This window comes from Tyto alba, unplaced genomic scaffold (genome assembly GCF_018691265.1).
Source record: "Tyto alba isolate M040663 unplaced genomic scaffold, T.alba_DEE_v4.0 Super-Scaffold_3, whole genome shotgun sequence".
Lineage (NCBI taxonomy): Eukaryota > Metazoa > Chordata > Aves > Strigiformes > Tytonidae > Tyto > Tyto alba.
The window spans coordinates 1,973,707-1,990,636 of NW_024881304.1; the positions used below are offsets into that span (position 1 = coordinate 1,973,707).

Here is a 16,930-nt window from a genome sequence, read left to right on the forward strand (position 1 = left end):
CGAGAGTTGTGCTCTGTGTTTCAGGAACTTCCCCCAAAAAGCCGCTTCGGGCTTTGCTGCGAGAGCAGGGAGAGGACGTTGCCGCAGCCTGGTCAGGGCTGTAAGCGCGGCGTGGAAACGTCTCGTGTGCTTGGTCGGCGTGGGGGGCTCCTGTGCAGCCACTCGGGTTGTGCAAACCACGCGCTGTGGGCCCTGGCTGTGCCCGTGCACCCTGCAGTCACTTTACAGAGGTCTCTGCGCTGCATGAAGGGTTTGTGAGCCAGGTTTTGGTGAGCTGCATCAGCTGTGGCCGGGGCGTGGGCAGCTGGACGAGTGGGAAGTCATCTTTCCTTACGCTGAGCAGCGAGCTGGTGCTGCTGGAGTGGTGGTGGGAAGACAGGAGGCAGAGATGTTGGGTGGTTTATGGAAGTTTTATAGGCTGTCAGACTATAGAGTGGTATCTATACGAGGGAAATGACATCTATGAAAGTGACTTGCAGATATTATGGAACTTGTATTATATGGTTACCATATGATACAGCTTATTTACAGATACAAAGTAGGGTTTCTCTATGATCAAGCAGAAACCTTGGTTCAACCTCCTCCTTTTATTTCTCCCTGTCTCAGAAATAATTACCACTTGCTGTATGCATTAAACCATAAGAGCTTCCTGTCTTGTCAATCAGACGTTTGAAGAGAACAAGTGTAACTCTGTTACTTGGCTCATTCATGTTCTGTTTCTGTGCAGCAGTTCATTTGCCAAGACTGCTTTTCCCCTCCATGTTTTGCCTCTGCGGAGGTGCTTTTTCAGGTAAGCCTTCAGCTTAGCGTGGCCCTGAGAGCAGCAGCTTTGTGTAAAAGCCTTCGAAGGGGTAAAGGCTTATTTGTGGTTTCCCTGTAGCAAACAAAGCCCGAGCCTCCAGCACTTCACCTGCAGGAACCAGCCCTGTTTCTCAAGCCTTTGTATTAGGACAGGGGTTGATGACAATGTGATTGTGCAGAAGGTGATCGCTATCGTTTATTGGGAATCTAATGATCAATGTTTATTTGTTCTGTCCTTTTTTCTATTAATTGAATGTAGTGCCCTTGAAAACCCTGCTTTGAAATGAGACCTCAGGAGTGGCATGAGATTTATGTATTTGCTTTCTCTGTGTCCTCAAATAGCCCATTACTGTACTGAGGTTATTTAAAAAAAAAAAAAAAAAAAAAAAAAAAAAAACCAAAACCACCAAACCCACCAGCTAAGCCTTAAATAAGTTTGCTCAACAGCATAATAACATAAGTTTGTTATCAATCAAGCTGAAATCTTTACCTGACAAAAACAAAAGCTAGCCAGGTGTCCATGCACACCTCTAATGTCATTACAAACACCTGGACCAACCCTTCAGTTTTGTGCAGGTGCCACTGGTTAAATCTGCCTGGGCAAGAAGAGAGTTCACTGGTGGTGTGCCTTCTGCTTGGGGGCCAAGACTTAGAAATGTGTCAGTTCACCCTGCAGACCTCTGAAAAAAGCTATACTTGTATGAATGACATCAGGTCAGTGTTTTCAGCTGCAAGGCAGGTCTGTGAGTGGAGTTTCAGTTCTCGTGCACTGTGTGGATTTGCAGAAAGGAGGTACAAATTCTGTTTATAGAGACTGGAAGAATTTAATGCATTTTCCATGTAATGTATGTAAAGCAAGCCTGAGAAGTGTACTTCATAAGTTGGTATTCCTGTTAATACTACGCCCGTTGAGGACTTGCCAGGCTTTCCTGGAGGTGATGTTAAGAAGGCTGGAGCATCCTGGTGGCCCATGCCTCACTGTGACCAGGGCGAGGCAGGTACTCTACCCTGAAGTCAGCCATCTGTTCACTGCAAAATTCTGTGTGCGCACAGGAGACAGCTTTCCAGGATGAACCTGGAATACTGGTTAAGCTGTTCCTGCTCGCAATTCTTTTGGCAACTGTTGGAAGTAAATACATGCTTAATAGAAGAAACCGAGCAGCTTTTAAGTGTTCAGAACCTCCCTCTCTCTGCTCCTAGTTTTCTGACCCTTGTAATGTAACTCCTATAATGCTCCTTGCTTCAGCTCCCAACTCAAAACAAAATAATGAAAAAAACGCTCGGGCAAAAATATAGTGCAGGTGCCTACAGTTGAAAGCTGTAGTAAGTCTTGAAGAGAATGAAATAAACTTTGAAAAGAACTATAGAATAGGTCAAGTAAACGTGGTTTTGGAAAAACAGTGCTAACTCTCCAGAGGGTGTCTCCCCAAATGTCTCCAAGAACTGATTTTCTGTTGTTTAGAAAGCTATGTTTTAGTTTGTAATGGAATAGAAACACTAAAAATGATCCTTGGATGCTCAGTCTGACTTGTGTCTGTGTGTGTGTATAAAAATATATGTATAATATACTGACCTTCATTTGTCTTTAGGCCATCCTGAGTACCTGAGAGTGAATAATGAAAATGCACATTGCACCTCACTACCGTATTTGTAGGGTGTTGCATTTGTCTTCTCTAAAATATGTAGATAGAAATGTATGTGATAGTGAAATACTTAACTTTTTTAGGGCTTTGCTCAGCCCGCTGAAGTAACTCTTTTAGTTGCAAAGCTGGTAAGTGAGGTGGAAACGCGACAGCTGGATGGATGTTGTGTTTAGCCACACCTGTGCTCTTACTGCAGCGCAGCATCTTTTCAGTGTAATTTGTGAACAGGTTTGTTTTTTGGTAGCTAAACAAGATGTTAAACCCCTACTGTTTGTTTATGGCTTTCTGCATCGATGTTAACTTAGCCCGCAGGCCCGAAGAGTTTAACTGGAAAAATGTGTCATTCGGTGCGCGACTTCTTCGAACACCCTGCCTGCTCCCTGGGCGGGCGATTTTTAGGGCTTTATAAAAGGCCGTTCCGCGGCAGCGCGGGGTTGGCCGCAGGTGCGCTGCTCCGCCTGCCGCAAACGCCATCGGCCGCCTGCCCGCGCCCTCCTGCCCCTCGCCCGCAGGCCGGGCCCCGCCTGCCGCCCCTGCCCCCCCGCCGCCGTGGCTGCGCCGCTCGGGGCGGTGGGAAGAGCCGCGGCGGAGAGAAAAAAAACCCCAAACAACAAAACAGACAGACCCGCAACTGCGCGGCGCGCCCCGAGCCCGCCAGCCCGCTGCCCCCCCCCGGGCCTGCGGCCGGGCCGGGCTCGCCCCCGAGGGCGGGGCGGGGCCGCCGCTCCCCTCAGGGCGGCCGCGGGGCTGCGGCTGCTTCCCGCGCTCGGCCCCGCCCGCCGCCGCCGCCGCCGCTGCAGTGGGAGCCGGGAGGCGGGCGAGGATGGCGGCGGCGGCGGCGTCGCCGGCGCGGGAGCTCACGCAGAACCCGCTGCAGAAGACCTGGGAGCCCTACGACAACGGGCTGCCGGCGGGGCACAGCGCCCAGCGCGGCGGTGAGCGAGGCGGCGGGGGGGCGGCGGGGCTGCCCGGGCCGCGCTGTCGGGGCTCCGTCGGGCGGCAGCTGTCAGCGGGACCCCCGGGGCGGCCGCCGCCGCCGCTGCTGCTCCTCCTCCTCCTCGGTTGGGCCGCAGCGGGTGCGCCGGGCCCCGCGCAGCCCCGCGCGGCGGCGAATCGGCCTCAGCGGGGAGCGAGGGAAGCGCCGTGAGGGGCTGGAGCCGGGAGGGCGCCCCGTGTGTCGCCCCCCACCCCCGCCGTTACCGTCCCCCTCCGGAGCCCCAGCCCTTTGCCTGGGCGCGTTTCATGGTTCCGCCGGGCCGAGGCTGGCGAGCCGGGGGCGGTGGCTCTGCTGGGTGAGGCGGTCGCGGTCCCCCGTGAAGGATCGGCTGAAACGCCGGGAGGGCAGAAAACCCCGAAGCTGCTGGGTCTGGGCCCAACGGCAGGCAACGGAGCTTGTCTGGGAAGAATATCTTCCCTAGTTGCTTTTCTTGATGGCTTTTTTTTTTTTTTTTTTAAAGCACTCTGGTTTCAAGCAGCCTTTCTATTCAGTATATTCTTCTTGGAAAGGCCTAAAAATGTCACTGTATTTTTTTTTCTTTTAAGGCCAATGCTGTATCAGGCCATCTGTTGTATGAGTTAATGGCTTTCCTTATTTTGAGGTGCAGCCAACCAAGTCATCACCCTCAAAAGACCTTGGCTGTGGCGTTTGTAAACCATAGTTTATTAACAAACTTTGCCTCGCGTTTTTTTTTTTATTTTTCTCCCCCCACCCCCCCCCCCCCCCCCCCCCCCCCTTACTTAAATAACTGAGGTTCAGTACACGGCAGTTTTGCGGACAAAAGGGGCTTTGTTGTGTGGAATTGTTTTTATTTGTCATGCAAAGAGGCTGTGCTGACAAAAAGAGCTGAGGGCTCTGCTGCTATGGCAGGCGTCCATGGGCTGCTGCCTCTCAGCTCTGGTCTTGCTTTGGTCCAGCCCTCGCTGAAAAAAAAGCTCAAGCTTTCTTGGTTTCTGCTAGGCAAGCAGGCGCGTGTTTCTGTGTGAACTGAATTGCTCCAGCATCTGAAAAATAGTAGGTGTTAAGAGGAGATGAATGCTGAAATAGGAAGAAGGTCAGAAAGTGTATATAATTGCTTTTGTAAACACGCTAAGGAGAATGCTTCGTTTTGGCCTTAATGTGGCATCTCTTTTTCCAAACAAAATAATGTTTGTTACAGTTTTGACACAGACAATGGTCTACAAAAGAAAATCCCACAAGAACAAAATTGCGTATTGGTCACAGGTAATCTGGTGACATACAGAGTCTTGTTGGCAGAATTATTTAGATTCTCTTGGCTAGAAATGAACTGAAAATTATTTCGCATACCTGTTTTTTTTGTAGGATTCTATAATTTTTTTATGCTCAAGACCCCTTTATAATTGAAAAACCTTTTTGCTAGAAAAATAGATTTGGAAATAATTTAATGCTTTTGCATGCACTTGCACTTGCAGCTCCACCCATGATACGTCTACAGTCATACATACATACATAAGAGTTACAAACAGCCTAGAGAGGAGCAGAACTTACTCATCTTTGATAAAACTATCTGTCTTGTTTCAGGAAACTGAGAATGCTGTGTAATTTTTCCCGTGCAAGGGTGCTGCGGAGTCCTCTATCCTCAGATTTCCATGTATCATGCATCACCCCGCGCTCTGATGAGGCAGCGTGACCTGTGGGCCCTAGAGCTGTGCTGTGGCAGCTCGGGATGGACTGCCCAGACTGGGTGATGTGGGGCAGCGTTGGGTTGACCAGTTCCAGTTCCCTGCTGCTAGAGGTAGTGGTGTTAAACGTTACTGTTCAAAAAACACAAGCTTAAGTTGGAAGTGGATTTTTTTGTCCTCAAGAGTAGCTTTCCAGTGGAAGCAGTGAAGCTAGTTGCTCTGTCTTCTGAATTGCTAGGCTAAGCAAGATGAACTCTTTTCAGGCTCCTTTGGTTGGGTTTTTTATTTCCTTGTGATGACCTTTATCTGCGCTACTTTAAGTTTTACTTTATCTTTCTAGAAGGTGGGTGAGCAGAATCGTGCATATTTCCAATTGAGGACTCTGCAGATCCATCTTTAAAGGGACTGACCCGTGTTAGCTGTTTTAGTGTGATTTTTCTAAGAGTTGTAGCAACTGGAATTACCTGGGAAAGAAGAAACCTGGCTAGCTGTGCCAGGGTTTAGCTGTCATGGGGCTTTGAAGAACTAGTTATTTTAGTCTGTGCGTTTTGAGGTCTTCCAAGGAGGAGTTTTGGCTGTGTGCAGCGTTCTGAGCAGTCTGAGCTTTTACAGCTGGTGAGACCAGTAAAATGAAGAGAAGTGTTCTAAATGACCTTCCAAAGTAAGACTTTAAGACAGTAGAAATGCACAGTTTTTATTAATAACTGCCATTTACCTTTTGTGGTCTTTTGTCTGTAAATAGGTCGCAGCAAAGCTACTCTTGGCATCGGATGTCAGATTTCTTCAAGCTCTATGAATCAAGCAATGGGCTACAAACATGGACATAAAAAATAAATAGCTAAGTGTGTTACAGTGAAAGTTGTTTTGAGAGTCTAGCAGAGGATCTTTATATATAGAGAGAAAAATAGTGACGTTCCTGTCGTTAAGCATTATTTTTCCCCCTACTACAGTTAACAGCTTTGTTTCCCTAAAGCTGCTGGAGTTTGGTCATTCTAGTAATTTTTATTTGCTGTTCGTACAGCAGCGTGAATGCACATTAAGTTAAAAAAAAAAAAAAATTAAATGAAGATTATCTTTGCTCTAAAGAACTCTACCCTTTGAGCTCACCCTGCTTATGTGTATTTGTACTCCCAGCCCTGGGAACTGAAGATGGAGAAAGTAAATGAGGTAAGGACAACACCCAGCTGTAGCCCGAGGATCAGGATATGTGGTGGGGCCATCGCTCTTGGCATCATAGCTGTAGGAAGCAAATGGTAACCCTGAGCGAGTGGATGGCACTGCTCCTAGGAGCAGCTGGTGGTGTGAGGCTGGCTAGAGCATATACATGAGTTCTGAATTCCTTGCACCAAGGTGATGTTAGAAACAGGTGATTTGGACAAAGTGAGGAGAGACAAATTACTTCAGGTATAGGAGCAGGATGCTCTGTTTTCTTACGGTTAAAGATACTTGTGTATGAGCCTCTAAATAATACAGTGATCTTGGAGAAAGGCCATAAAAACAGCAAGAATCCTTTGTAAACTTCAGATGGCTACCTGCGGCAGCTTGGTGCAAAAAGCATCTGACCTTAAAAGGTGACTTAAACATTTAACACAGATAAGGAAAAAAACAAATCTCATTTTGGGTGAAAGGAAAGGGGAGCTGATAATATGTTAGGTAGTAGGTGAACTTGAAAAATATCAGCTCTTGTCTCTGATTTCACAAGATCATGTGAGCTTTGAGGGCTGTTGAAATACTGCACAGCTGATCTAGGTTGTTCAGTGTCCCAGTTTGGTTTCACAATGTCCTTCTGCATCTTGCATTATTTCACAATAGAGTCTTAAGAGGCAAGAGGTGAACGTGTAGTTTCTTCTTTCCTTGACTGTTAAGTCTTAAACTTTAGAAGGGTAGGCACTCATAATTGTACTCAGAGCTGCAGCTTGTTGTGTTGTTCAGTAGAATATGAGAAAATTTAAACTGGAATAATGACTTTGCTTAAATTGCAATACTTGGTTTTAATGTGCTTCATCACTTGGCCATCTTCCTTCACTGATTGGTATTTTGGGCATTTTTTTTGTCCCCTCTAGGGGAGGAGATGCAACATATATTTCTTTCTGATGCTGCTGTTTATAAACATGCAATCTTACATGCATATATTAAAAACGTCTATTAAAAAAAAGCCAACCTGAGTAAAGTCCTAGAGCATCTTTAGCAAATGATGGCATACAACCCTGTAAGTTTTGTTTTACTGTTCTGAGTGTCTATGTTCCTCTACCAAAATTAATGTTGATGGCACATCCATAGGTTGGGGCTGTTGGAAACCTTTAGGAGTTACATATGTGAAGCAGTATTAAAAAACAAGTTTGTTTTGCTGAGACTAGATTGCGTAGAGAGATTTCTGGAGGTAAACCAGAAAATCCAGTGAAAAGGAACTGGGAGAAAGTTACGCTTAGGAGTCTGCCTTGGCTCTGCAACTTGCATGCGTATAACTACTTTTGTGCTGCAAATTGTTTTTCATATAAAGTAAATAATGTTGGGGTGCTGTGAAAAGGGGAATTGAGCCTTGTGCCACTGGGGAGATATTAAACTAAAGAGGCTTTTTTATTCCAGGAATTGGATAAGTTTAACTTGTGGTTTGTTTGCTTTTTTTATCAATCCACTTCCTCATGTCAAAATGACTTGCATTTCTTCAAAGGGGGGTGTAACTGTCAAATTACAAGTTAAATGCTGTCATTGGAATGAACGTTCCTCCCCACTTGCAGTCAGTGTTGGCAACATTTTGTTAAGAAAGCTGTGGATCAGTCAGATAAAGTGAAAGATAAGTAAATTTTTTATAATTTTTGAGTATTTGATGCATCCTCAGAACTTTGCATTTTGTTCTGGTCTTTTTTAGTGAGCTAATGAGCAAAATTAAGCCTTATTAATTACACAGGATCATAATGAAGAGAGCAAAAACTTGTATCTGCTGTACCGAGTCTTACGTGTGTTGTTGAGAATGCCACACTGAGGTACAGAAGAAATAAAATAGTTGCTTTGTCTGCTTTTATTTTTAGTCCTGTCATTTAGCTGTTAACATCTTATATTTTGGCCAGCAAATGTGCTTTTGACTTCTACTTCCAAATGCATAGGTGTGCTTGTCGCTGAGTGCCACCTGCGTAAGTGGTATTAGGTTGCAACCACTGTTGGCCATCTAAACCAGACCACTCAACATTTTTTAGTGCCCTGAATTTTCGATTGCAAACTGGCATCCTGTTGAAGATGAGCACTAATGGGTGGTATCTGCTGTAGCACCATGTACTGCGTAGTGGCGTTACATAAAAGCAGAGTATTTAAGGTCATTGGAATCAATTATATTCCTCCTTTTGTTTTGAAGGGCATCTGTCTTACTGGTATCTGCCTTTAAAGAGGAAGAGCACTCACGGTCAGTCTGGCACCTAATCAGAATAAGACTGCAACTTGTTCAGTTGGGATCAGCAGATAATTCCCTTGGTTTCTGCTACATGGTCACACACTAAATAGCAGTGCCCAGTGATCAGAATAACAGAGTAGGCATGCATGTTAAACTGTACACATAGGGCTCTATTAAAGGCAATTTTGCTAGCTTTTGTACTTTCTTTGAGGAAATTTGTGTAAAAAGGCAAGTGATGCCAGACGTGCACACTGACTGCTTGGCAGTAGGAGGAAATGTCCCTCTTGGATGTTGTTGCAGTTCTGTTGAGCCGCTTTGCTCTCAGTGAGATCTGTTACAAACTGACACAGGCAGTAGGATTTAGTTTAGAGCATGGTTGTTGGTGTGATCTGTGAAGCAACCATTTAAGCGGGTTGCAGGTTTCTTCACGGTAGATTGCTAGCCCTTAATTTTGCAAAATGGAGTTTTGCTCCAGTATGGGTTTATTGTTACACTACCAAAAAACAAATGTTCTGTGAGAAGGCTAAATTTGCCCCAGGGGGGGGAAAAAAAATAAAAATCTAGGTATGATGTTAGTTGGTAAATTCTGTCCAGAATGGGTAGAAAGTCCTGTTTCAGTTAACACAGTTTCTTGCAGAGCAGCTGGACTTGAGACTGTGTACAGAGTCTTTCTGTACAGATCTTGGTTTGTCTTTTACAAGTCTTTATTTCACTGCTTGTACTGGAAAATTGTTTAAAACTTGAGCTAGGTATTTCAGGTGAAGAACCTTTCAAAATGGCTTTGAAGAACAGTATCTTCTCTTAAAATTTCTAGGGGCTCAGAGATTTCTCTCATCTCAATATTTTCTTGTCCTTAAAACTAGAAGCAGAGCTGTTAAGCTTGGTAAACACTGTGCTCTGCACTTCATAGCCTGTTTCCCCAAAGCCTGCCTTCTCTCAGAGAGGGGGTTCACAGTCCTGAACTTAAGACAAAGAGGAAGAGGGACAAGAAGCCATTAACCTTCTTTGTTTATAGGCTTTTGCACAGAGGAGCTGTGGGCTCTGAGGGCTTTGATCTGTGTCCTTCTGGAAATACAGACATGTTCGCATTCAGTTCCCTGTAACTTCCATTACATGGAGTAGTAGACTGTTTCATGGGTTTGAGGTGTGGTTTTGCCTCTTCTGGTGGAAAGTGGTGTAGTTTTAATGGCTTTGTTGTTGTTTTTTTTTTTCTTTTCAATGTGCATTTTAAGAAAGTGCATCTGCCTTTGCTCATCTGTTTGTTCTTTTTTGATGGGTTTGCTATGCAGAGTAGCTGTGCCAGGTTTGTGCAAGGGGCGTCGTGGGAGGGGACTTTGTCAATCCAAGGGTTGGGAATCTCAGGCGGTCACAGTGCTTTGTACAACTGTTTAGTTATGCCTTATGGTGTAACACTGAGATTTAGTCTTTTTGAGTGAAATGACTCTTTATCCCTCAGGACACTGAGGAAACTGATACACATGTGGGTTGTATAGAAATTAATTCCCTTTGAAATAGGGGATGGAGAGAGCCAGTGGTATCTTTGCAGCACTAATATCTTCTTTCCTTTTAGGCAGTTCCTTATAGCTGTGATAGATTTATGCAAGGTATCCATAGTTTTGTTCCATTAAAATGTTCAAAAACTTGTCATTTGAAAGGAAATGCCTCAAGGTTTTCAGTTTATACGTACAACTCCTTTATCTTCCTACAGTGTTGGGTTTTTTTTTTTAATTAAACGCTTTGGCTTTGATTAGGAGTATTTCCGTATGTATGTTTGTATATCGGATTATTGTAATTGATTGTGTAGAATACTTGTGCTTTATGCCTAGTAACCATCGAAGATGGTTACAAAATGAGCTCTGTTTAAAGGGAGATTTTTTTTGTATTAATAACATTTAAAGGAGAAAAATAGCGAGTACCGTGTCATACTATAATGTATTGAGCTGCATCTTTCATGCTTGTTTCACTCAAAACCAAGAAAAGGTTGAACAGTGTTGAGTTCTCGTCTTAAAGATTTAAAAACTATCTAAAAATTCTGTAGACCTTGCTGTTTCCTTTCAGTGCATAGGGGTATAAGATATCAGTGTCTTTTTTTTTATATTGTTTTTGTATGTCATAAAACATATATGGAAATACTTATGTTTCTTGTCTTCTGCCTGTATACAACTTGTGTCCAGTGTTGCACTACCACCGACTCGCCCTTCCAAAATTGAGCACAGCATAAGAAACCTGGTTAGGTCCGCTGTACTCCTGAAGAAATCTCCTGACATAGTGAGACACCGTGCATGAGCTGCTTCAATGGTCACTTCCTCAGAGAGCACACGGGTTATAATTTTCCACTGTACCATAAGCCTTTGTTTTGTGGGAATGTTAATGGGTAAATTCTGGTTTTTTTTGCTTTTCTATTTCAGTATGTATGACCAATTGCCCTACTCTGATTGTCATGGTGGGTCTTCCAGCAAGAGGAAAAACTTACATCTCGAAGAAGCTGACACGCTATTTAAATTGGATTGGGGTGCCTACAAAAGGTGATGGAGTTACTTTTGTTTACATCAGAAGGACAGGTAGATGTTAGGTGTTTTAAAAACCTAATTCCTGGTAATTTTGTTGCCAAGTTTGACTACTTACAATCCTTCTGCTTTGTTAACTTATTTTTAAGCAATAGCATACACAGGCTCTCTGTTCTGTTTAGATGTTAATTAATCAAAATCTGGTGACTATTCATTTACCTCCTTGTTCTGCCAGGTGCCCAAATCAACTTTTGTCCTTGTCCCTTAACGCTTTGTTTCTTCAGCTGCCCTGATTTTTTTTCTTCCCTTCCTCTTTCTTTATGTGGGTGAACGGGAATCTCATTTACAAGTGGATGAGCAGTCAGTACTGCTGGGCTGCATCCAGAGCAGTGTGGGCAGCAGGTTGAGGGAGAGGATTCTCCCCCTCTGCTCCGCTCTGGGGAGACCCCCCTGCAGTGCTGGGTCCAGCTCGGGGGCCCCCAACAGCAGAAGGACACGGAGCTGCTTGAGCGGGGCCAGAGGAGGCCACGAAGATGCTCAGGGGGCTGGAGCAGCTCCCCTGGGAGGCTGGGCTGAGAGAGTTGGGGGGTTCAGCCTGGAGAAGAGAAGGGTCTGGAGAGACCTTAGAGCGGCCTTCCAGAACCTAAAAGGGGCTAGAAGAAAGCTGGAGATGTACTTTTTACAAGGGCATATAGTGATAACAAAGGGTAACGGTTTTAAACTGAGAGAGGGCAGATTGAGATCAGATATGAGGAGGAAATTCTTCCCTGTGAGGGTGGTGAGGCACTGTCCCTGCTTGCCCAGGGAAGCTGTGGCTGCCCCCTCCCTGGAAGGGTTCAAGGCCACGTTGGACGGAGCTTTGAGCAACCTGGTCTAGTGGAAGGTGTCTTGAAGGTCCCTTACAGTACAAACGATTCTATGAAAGTTCTGACTTCTCCATTTTCTTTTCTTTGTGAGCTTTTTGCAGCATATAATTCTCTGTGTAACTCTTTGTTTAACTGAATTTGTGGAATGAGTTACAGCTCTGACCTCAAAGAACTGAAGCAGCCACTTGTTATCACTCTCTTAAGGACTTTATATGTGTGTTTTGAGTGGTAAATGATGGGTCAGATTGGCTGTGCCAAGGACCTGGCTCTCCTGCCTCATTCCCGAGCTCCTGTGGTGTCTCGTGGGCCCAGTTCAACAAGTAAACAAGACCTAAGTCCATTTGAGGTACTGAGCAGCCATCTCCTCTGCCTTCTTTATCTCTGTAGAAGAAAAAGGTAGTTTTAGTGTTAGGTGATTCTGTGTCTGGTACAGTAATGGTAGCTTTATAGTTATGGCTAGTTAATAATTTAAATAACATTAAACATATTAGATCATTCTGAAGTGTAGACTTTGGCTGGATATTGGGAGGTGTATTTCCTAGTAGCTCTAAGTAGTCAGGATGAAGAATTCTGGCCTATATTTAAACTGCCTTTTGATTCTAGGGTGTAGCTTTTTGAGTTGCTGTTTTAAGCTCTTAGAAACTTAATGAATGTGCTTTATTTAGATGAGATGTTATGAAGGATATGTTACATTGTTTGAGTATATGTGAACACAGGATTTAAATTATCATTTGAGTTTTGACTGCTTTCACACAGTATAACCCTTCTGATGAGCAGTATCAGGTATGTAGGGACTTCAGTTTTATCCATTAGACTGAAATAGGATCGCAGTCTAAATAGGTTAGCCTATATCCAAGCTGATAAAATGAATGTGATATAACTGCTTGTATGTTAGATGCACATCTTACACTTATATAGCCGTGTTTTATATATATATATGTCAGTGTTGAACATTTTACTATGGGAACTCTGAAAATCAGGAATCCAGTATTGGTCAACAAACAATATACTGTCCACATCTGGCTCATGCTAGGTTGACTGTATCCCAAATACAGTAAAATAGGTAGAGGTGGTCTGCTGCAGTTACAGGAAAAGTCCCATGGGCCTACTATGAGCAGCACATGAGAAAATACAGGCATTTGTGCTTAACAAAAAATACTTAGAACTTTGCTGCCTAATTTATTAAAATACACAACAGAAAGTTACCGTATGAGCTTCCGTCCTAGGTTGCTGGTTATGGTTTGTCTTTGTTAGAAAGTGAGACTTGAGATTTTTTTGGAAAACCACAGATCCTTCATGTTGTTTGTCATCAGTGATGCAATTTTACTGAAGCTGAAATCAATGTAATTTACCTCACTGACTGAGGGAATAGATGACACTGCTTAATGCTTCTGGTTGATTGGGACTGAATTGATACAAGATAAGTACCGAACAACCCTGACATCTGTTACCCTTTAGCTTTTAATGTCTTAAAATGAGTGTGCTTAATATAGGAAGTGTTCTTATTCTTTAAGACAGATGGTTGAAATTATGAGGTTATGTAAACCAGAGAAAAGGTAAATGCCGTCTTTTCATGTAACATACATTAGGCAAGCTGGAGAGTTCAAGAACAGAAGGTGGAGGTAAACAGCCCGGGGTTGATGTTAGTTGAATCATTTCAGCCATCAGTTCTGTGTTTTCTTTAATTCCTTCCCAAATCCTCTATCATGTAGAATGTGAAAGGGTTAAAAATACAAGGGACTTTTGTCTAGGCTTTTTGAAGGAAATGAGGTCAATTAGATGCCTGAATAGAATTGTGTTGTAATGTGTTTTTTAGATACTAAACTTTGGGACACTTTTTTGAATAGTTCTGGCTGTGTGGTGGTTGTGATACCAGTTACCTTTATGAAACCTTTCCACAAGGGTGGATGCTAAAGGTCATCCCACTAGGTACCACTTCTTCCTTTGCTGTGCCTGATCCTCTTGCAGTAATTATTCTTTCTTATGAAATTCATTATTTTTTATTTTTAAAGGGCTATTGCCAGTCAACACTGGCCATGGACTTATTGCACCTTCTGTTTTTCTTACAAGGAACCACATTTTCGTGTAGCCAGTATGGCCAGTGCTCATTAAAACTGTCAAAGAATAGCCTGGATTGTACTGTAATCTGTGTCATACTGTTGATCACAAAAATATTACATAAACATTGTTGAATTCAAACAAAACTTGACTTTTGGGGGAATAAACAATATTTATTTCTTTATCCTCCGCCCCTAATCCTAACAGCAATCTATATACAACAGCTGGTGGTTGAGGTCTTTTATACTATGTCTTTTTTTTTCTTAGTTACAACTCAGCAATTGTGTTTATTACTACTTTTCCTCTTTCCAGAAATGACGTCTGGCAAGTAGTTTTACCTTGGCAGCTTCTCAAACAGAATACTTCAGTTTGACCTAATGTTAAAAAAGAAAATGCTTTGCAGTTTAGCATAGAAAACCTATAGGTCAGAAAGAAGTTAAACATTAATTGCACTACTTTCAGGGCTGTCCAATGAACTTAATTAGTCTACAGCTTCATTGTCTGCTGTGTGGCAAAACAGAACAGCCTTGGCCTAATCCCATATCCGATATTGTGACACGTGTACGGCCATAGACTTTATGGAACTTTGCCCAGATAAGGAATAGTTTTCTTTGACCACAGTTAAGAGATCACAGTAAGATTATGTTCAGTATTTATGCTGATTTTTTTGAATGTGGGGTTTGGTGAGGTTTTTTTACAATTTAAGCATTTTTTTAAAGACATGGAACAGGGGTTGTGAAATAGTATGTATAGATCCTTCAGGAATAGAAATATGTGATCAGACTTCTGAAAAAATGTTTCCACAACTTAAAATTCAAGTTTTGTTTCTCAAAAGCAAGATTAGATAGTTCTATTTAGAACTCTTCCTTGCTTCAATAAGAGTGGAAAGTCTTGGGAGGTGCTATCATAATACTGTTTCACTGCACGTATACACAGAAGAAAAAGCTAGGTTGTTAGGAGTCCATTGTAGACTACTGAATTAGACTTCCAACCGCCCCTGCAAAGGAGGAAAAGAGTTTCTTCTTGTTGTTCATGCAAACTGGCAGACAGAGGCACAGCGATATGGCCACACCACACCACTGAAGCTACCTGCAGCCCAAATGTTCTTTTGCCAGTTCCATGATTTGTTGTTGTCTTTGTATGTAAAACCAGCCACCCCCTCCCCAGAACAGGAGAAGCAGTATATGTTGACTTTGTACATGCTAAATTATTTTATCCTTGTAAGTAGTTTGGTTTCAAAGCTGTCATAACTTTTGTCCTTCTGTTTGAATATCATTAGTTCCCACTAATACTGGTTTCTTCTTGGCAGAATTCAACGTTGGTCAGTATCGTCGAGACTTGGTGAAAAAGTATAAATCTTTTGAATTTTTCCTGCCTGACAATGAAGAAGGCTTGAAAATCAGGAAGTAAGTTTTGAATGTGCTTGGCTGCACAATGTTAATGTCATTAAAATGGTACCCTGTGTAACTTGCTGTTAGAGACTGCTTTAAGTTGCATTTTTGTATGTTCAAGAAGACCCTTAAGAGACTGCAGTATGAAATGGCAAGGAAAAGAAATTCTAGAGAAGGTTAAAAAATTATTTGTTTAGGCTGCTTAAAATTTGGGTTATTTTTTCTGAATTATTTCATCTCAAGCATCAGAAATAGAGAGAAAGTAAATACTTGATTGCTTTTCACCTCTCAGTAGGCTGTGACTGCTGTTATTCCTGCAGATATTCCAGGATATTCTCACTCAAAACAAAGAAGTTTTAACAAACAGTTTTTCTTTTTCTTAACTCTTTGAAAGGTATCAGCTGATAGGTGTGACTCTTTCTGTTGTCTAGTTCCTAAAATGCCATTTTAGAGCTTTGATGTGGATCATAAAGAATCAAAAAACCCCATATAACTGCTTTTCTTTTTGATTTGTGCTGTGGAATTTTTCGCCTGGAGTACTTTGAACATATTTGTCATTATCTGTTCAAATGAGCAGGAATGAAACAATATTATTCTCTCCCTGAAATTGTCTTTTTGGCTGCCATGGAGGTGCTTCATGCAGTCAATCAGGGCATTGCCTTGAAAATTGCCATGTTTTGCTGATGCTGTGCAAAGCAAGGTGAGCACCAGTCTGAACATCTGTGCCCAGATGAAGCACCTGAGACTCCGCTCTTGCCTGGAAAGAGGCTGTGCTTTAATGCAGAGGGAAGACTTTGAGAAGAAAAAGTATTTGAAGAGAAGGTCAGAGCAATAGGGAGCAGCCTCTTTCTTACAGAAGATCGGATGGGAAAGTTTTGATTTTATTGACTATTCATTGTCTTTTTTTATTATGTTCAGGAAAACATTTAAGAATGTGCACTATGAAATGAAAAGGAACAGAAATTTTAGAGGAATGGAAGTGCAATTTGTTTAGGCTACTTAAAGTATGAAATATTTTGTTCTTCAGTGCTTCAGCCCAAGGCATTAAAAAATGTCTGGACTTTCCTACTGTCTGGACTTTGGTTTGTGGCTGTCCCTCTGCTTGTCCTCTCTCTCTTCCCTTTTCCCTTCAGCAGCAGTTGAGTATTGCTAATGTCAAAGGAGAACAATTTGCATAAGAACCTCCTCATCTTTTGAGATTGAAGAGCAGATATGAAGTGCATTACCCTTGCAAGCACCTAGCTTTTGCTTAGAGGTAGAGCCAAACCTTTTAGCGTGCTTCTGTATCACGTATTAGACTAAATGGTGGGAAATATATCATGAAATGAGCTGTATGAGATAATCTGCCTAGTTAGCAATGAGTGAAGAGTGTTTATATTTATTTAGTGAAGACCTGACTGATGTTTCTCAGTTCCTGACATCTATTAACGATGCTAATGTGGAAATACTGTCAGGATTCAAAAGCCTTCATTTTTCTTTTAAGATAAAGCTGTGAAGGCAGAATATAGAAAATGTAAGAGGAGAGTTACACGTTTCAGTCTGGAAGTCAAAATAGACTAGTACTGTATAGAAGGGCTATTGAAAGGGACAGTTTTTTATGTTGGTACTGCAAAAAGACTGCATTTATTGGAAATAAATG

At 42.7% G+C, this 16,930-nt stretch overlaps 1 protein-coding gene across 9 annotated transcripts in view; it reads left to right on the plus strand.

Moving 5' to 3' along the window:
• The window catches only part of LOC104365892 (6-phosphofructo-2-kinase/fructose-2,6-bisphosphatase 4), a 70,261-nt gene that overhangs the window by 12,725 nt on the left and 40,606 nt on the right, over positions 1-16,930 (plus strand). For 5 of the 9 annotated variants that reach the window (XM_042799328.1, XM_042799327.1, XM_032984145.2 and 2 more), the window contains exons 2-3: positions 10,878-10,994; positions 15,210-15,306. In XM_042799328.1, the coding sequence (XP_042655262.1) occupies positions 10,883-10,994; positions 15,210-15,306 (209 nt within the window). In that variant the 5' untranslated portion in view covers positions 10,878-10,882. Of the gene's footprint in view, positions 1-3,210; positions 3,380-10,877; positions 10,995-15,209; positions 15,307-16,930 lie in introns of those variants that run through there. The other 4 variants (XR_006165937.1, XR_006165936.1, XM_042799324.1 and 1 more) reach the window with 2 other exon arrangements.